The 4,182-nt window shown below is 58.3% G+C and overlaps 1 protein-coding gene across 1 annotated transcript in view; it reads left to right on the plus strand.

The window, feature by feature from the left end:
* The window catches only part of ATP1A1 (ATPase, Na+/K+ transporting, alpha 1 polypeptide), a 33,497-nt gene that overhangs the window by 25,428 nt on the left and 3,887 nt on the right, over nucleotides 1–4,182 (plus strand). Inside the window, exons 13-18 of the mRNA XM_015563537.1 lie at nucleotides 456–594; nucleotides 1,330–1,480; nucleotides 1,946–2,114; nucleotides 2,239–2,393; nucleotides 2,695–2,818; nucleotides 4,034–4,179. Of these exons, the coding sequence (XP_015419023.1) occupies nucleotides 456–594; nucleotides 1,330–1,480; nucleotides 1,946–2,114; nucleotides 2,239–2,393; nucleotides 2,695–2,818; nucleotides 4,034–4,179 (884 nt within the window). The remainder of the gene's footprint in view (nucleotides 1–455; nucleotides 595–1,329; nucleotides 1,481–1,945; nucleotides 2,115–2,238; nucleotides 2,394–2,694; nucleotides 2,819–4,033; nucleotides 4,180–4,182) is intronic.

Raw genomic sequence — 4,182 nt, forward strand, 5'->3', positions numbered from 1 at the left:
GGCTATTCCTTCTCCAAAGCTTTCGTTCCCCTCAGAAGAAAATCATTGGTGTAAACAGATGAGCGTTTGGTTTTTTTTTTTTTTTGAAAATCCTTTTGGGGAAAGACATGTAAGCGAATTAAAAAGAGCAGACGACTTGGTGAGGTTTTAAGCTTTTTAGGATTTGACTCTAAATATGCCTCGTACAGAAGACGGCATGTCTTCCGTGCTTTTCGCCAGCGGGGGAGGGGGTTTTAATGAACATTGTGGAGTCTGTACCTCTCTCTCCACAGCCGGGGGTCACTGTGCAGCAGTCCTAACGCTGGGGAAGCTTTTTCATTCTCGCGAGTCGTGAACGCTGCCCTGAACGACCCTGAAGAGGGTTCCCCCGTCGCTGATCATAGCCTCCTCGGTGCACTCCTCTAAGCACAGCCCTTGGGTCGGAGAGAGTAGTAACAACTTGATATTTTCGTCACAGGTCATCATGGTCACCGGAGACCATCCCATCACAGCCAAAGCCATTGCCAAAGGTGTGGGCATCATCTCCGAGGGCAACGAGACCGTGGAGGACATTGCCGCCCGCCTCAACATCCCCGTGAGCCAGGTGAACCCCAGGTGAGCAGGAAGCGCAAAGCAGAGCCGGCCTTGAGGGTGCAGACGGTGGGGTGAAAGCTCCCGCTGGGGCCGGCGTGGTTTCCCTCCAGGTCACCCCTGAGTAGGGAAATGCCCCCCAGGGCCCAAAAGTGACCTGAACCAGTCGTCACAGCCAGCTCAGGTGCTGCTCACTGTCCTGAGCACGTGGTAGTGTAACGTGGTCAGGTGGGTGCTAGCCCCACCGGGCAGGGCAGGGACACAGGGCTTAGTCATGCGGTGCACCCGGCATCTGCCTTCTGTCACGCTGCTGACCACTGGGCAGTACTACCTAGCACCTCGCCAATTCCACTTCCACAAAGAGGGAAGACAGTTGCCCAGGTAATTCAGGGCCAAAAGGGAAATTTTGGCAAAAGGTAAAATAGAAATAGATTTGTTTTTCATGTGTTAAGGTTTAGGGCCCCTTCGCCCATCTTTGGGGTGAGGGGAAGGTTTCATCTTTCCTCGGCTCCTGTCTAAAACTCAGTCATACGATTTGACCGTGTATTTCACGGGGAGAGGGAGGTGCCGGGCAGGCCTGCCCCGAGTGAAGTAACAGAATGAAAGCTCTCTGTAACCTACGAGATACAGTGCAGAGAGCAGCTTCCGCAGGACGGGACCGTTCCCCTCTCGGAGCCGCTCACCGAGTGCCCTGCCACCTCTGGGCTGAGCAGATGCCAGGGACGAGGCGGGTGACCCTCCCCCCGGTTCCGCTCCCAGGGACGCCAAGGCCTGCGTGGTGCACGGGACTGACCTGAAGGATATGACCTCCGAGCAGCTGGATGACATCCTCAAGTACCACACGGAGATCGTGTTCGCCAGGACCTCCCCGCAGCAGAAGCTCATCATCGTGGAGGGCTGCCAGCGGCAGGTCAGTGCGCGGCCGGGACAGACAAACGGCAAAGCGGCCGTCGGAGAGACGCAGCCCGGCTCTCCTCAGACTCAGTACACGCGTGCCAGGGAGAGGCACGGAGAAAAGGGCAACTTGATAGCGGTTTAGTAGAGACATGCGCTTCACTGGGGGCAGCCAGGCTCCTGTCCACACACACCTGCTGGAGGGGCCAGGAGGAATGACCTTGAAACAGCGAGGTGGGGGGCGGCGGGGAGAAGAGGGCTTCCCCGAGTGCCACTCCTCGAGTCCTGGCCGGTAGCCCTCGTTAAAGGGGGTGATGGGTGTGCTGTCACTCCTCACTCGGTGGCTTGGGCGCAGCTGTGGGTCTGAGACTGCGTGTCTGTGGGGAAGGAGCCGTGTCTGACGGGGAAAGGCAGGTGGAGGCAGCACCTCCCTCGTGCCCGTCGACACAGCTGTGACCCGCGCCTCTCCTCCTCCTGGTAGGGCGCCATCGTGGCTGTGACTGGCGACGGTGTCAACGACTCTCCGGCTTTGAAGAAGGCGGATATTGGGGTTGCCATGGGGATCGCCGGCTCGGACGTGTCTAAGCAGGCTGCCGACATGATTCTCCTGGACGACAACTTTGCCTCCATTGTGACTGGAGTCGAGGAAGGTGAGCTCCGTGTAAACTGTCCACCACACGCCTGGCCCGGCACTGCCTGTCGGGATCCATGGCCGGGCACGGCCACTGCACGGACTACACTGTCAGCGAGACAGTAAAAACCGTGCCTTCCTAGGTCGTCTGATCTTCGACAACTTGAAGAAATCCATCGCCTACACCCTGACCAGTAACATTCCAGAGATCACCCCCTTCCTGATATTTATTATTGCGAACATTCCGCTGCCGCTGGGCACCGTCACCATCCTCTGCATTGACCTGGGCACGGACATGGTGAGCGAGCGTCCGTGTCCACACAGCCCGATGTGAGGGGCCACGTCGGTGCTCCCCGGGCCCACCTGACCACCATTAGCAATTCCCAGCATCAGAGACTCAATGCTATGCTTCAGGGCAACTGTCAACACCTATTTATCAGACAGGAGTCTTGCCTTGTGTATAATCCTGCTGTTTTATTTGTACTGAGGGGGGTGGAGGGGAAGTTGGAATATCTCATGGTACGAAAAGCAGGTTTTTAAAGCAGGGGCAGGGATTTTATTACAGAGGTGGTTGATGACTGGCACCCCTTCCTCCCCAGGTTCCTGCCATCTCCCTGGCCTACGAGCAGGCTGAGAGTGACATCATGAAGAGACAGCCCCGCAACCCCAAGACGGACAAGCTGGTGAACGAGCGGCTGATCAGCATGGCCTATGGGCAGATCGGTGAGCCGCCCAGCGAGCAGGAAGCGGGCGAAGGGACAGAGGCTGGGGTGGCACCGCCTCAGAGCCAGGATTGCCGTGCCCCGGGCGGGTTTGGGGTTTTAAAGTCCTCCTCCCCGGGAGGGACTCCTAACCGGCTGCCCAACGCCACCTGCGACTGAGCCTGCCCCTTCTGGGTGCAGCACTGGGCACTGCCTGGGATACATGGTGCCCATCACTAATCTGGCTAGAGAGGAAGGCTTTGAAGGAATGACCTGGGTTTAAGGTTGGCTGGCCGGCCACCACCCAGTGGTGACCCTGGGCTTGGTTTCTGTTCTGCCTGCGGAGCGTGGCCAGTTACCAGGGGCCCCGGGTGGAGGGCAGTGGAAATGCCTGTGATCGAAACACTCTGCCGAGCCCCCTGTTCTGGTTCGGGGGCTGCCTCGCTGTGGGCACTCGGGGAAGTGGGACAGATTAATGACAGCCTCTGACAGCAAAGGAATTGGCTGGTAGCCCGTCCGACTCCGTCAAGAAGACCAGGCCCAGGGTGTGGGGTGACATTTTGTGCTGAGGAACTTGGGGGGAATGAGCTGGGTTGGATGCTGGCAAAAGGCACGGTACAGACGTTGAGGGATGGGGAAACTCCATTTCTCAGCGGTTGAAAGTAGGGAAGCGATTCTCCTCAAGGGTCGCGCCCTGCATGAAGCAGATGCCCAGGTCCTAGAGGGGTGTTGATGAGCAGGGACGACAGCCGCTGACAGCAAAGGAATTGGCTGGTAGCCCATCCGACTCCGCCAGGAAGACCTAGTTTTGAGCAGAAGGAAGACCAGGCCCAGGGTGTGGAGTGACATTTTGTGCTGAGGAACTTGGGGGAATGAGTTGGGTTGGATGCTGGCAAAGTCCATTTCTCGGCGGTTGTAAGTAGGGAAGCGATTCTCCTCAAGGATCACGCCCTGCATGAAGCAGATGCCCAGGTCCTAGAGGGGTGTTGACGAGCAGGGCCCACCTGTCGTACCTTTTTAAGTTCTAAACAGGTGATTCAGAGTAGAGAGGGCGCTGGGTGTGTGCCCCTATCCTCCTGGTCCTCGCTGGGGAGGAAGCAGGCAGCACTCCTGAGCCTCATCAACCAGAGCCGCCCCGCCCTGCCCGGTGCCCCCAGGCCTGCTGCCCCCTCAGAGGAAGGGGGTAGCGACACCCTGTCCCAGGCTCTGGCCTGAAGGTCCTCTCCCCTCCTCTCAGGTATGATCCAGGCTCTGGGGGGCTTCTTCACTTACTTTGTGATTCTGGCCGAGAACGGCTTCCTCCCGATTAACCTGCTGGGCATCCGCGTGGACTGGGACGACCGCTGGATCAACGACGTGGAGGACAGCTACGGGCAGCAGTGGGTG

Source organism: Myotis davidii, unplaced genomic scaffold, assembly GCF_000327345.1.
Source record: "Myotis davidii unplaced genomic scaffold, ASM32734v1 scaffold217, whole genome shotgun sequence".
Taxonomy (NCBI): domain Eukaryota; kingdom Metazoa; phylum Chordata; class Mammalia; order Chiroptera; family Vespertilionidae; genus Myotis; species Myotis davidii.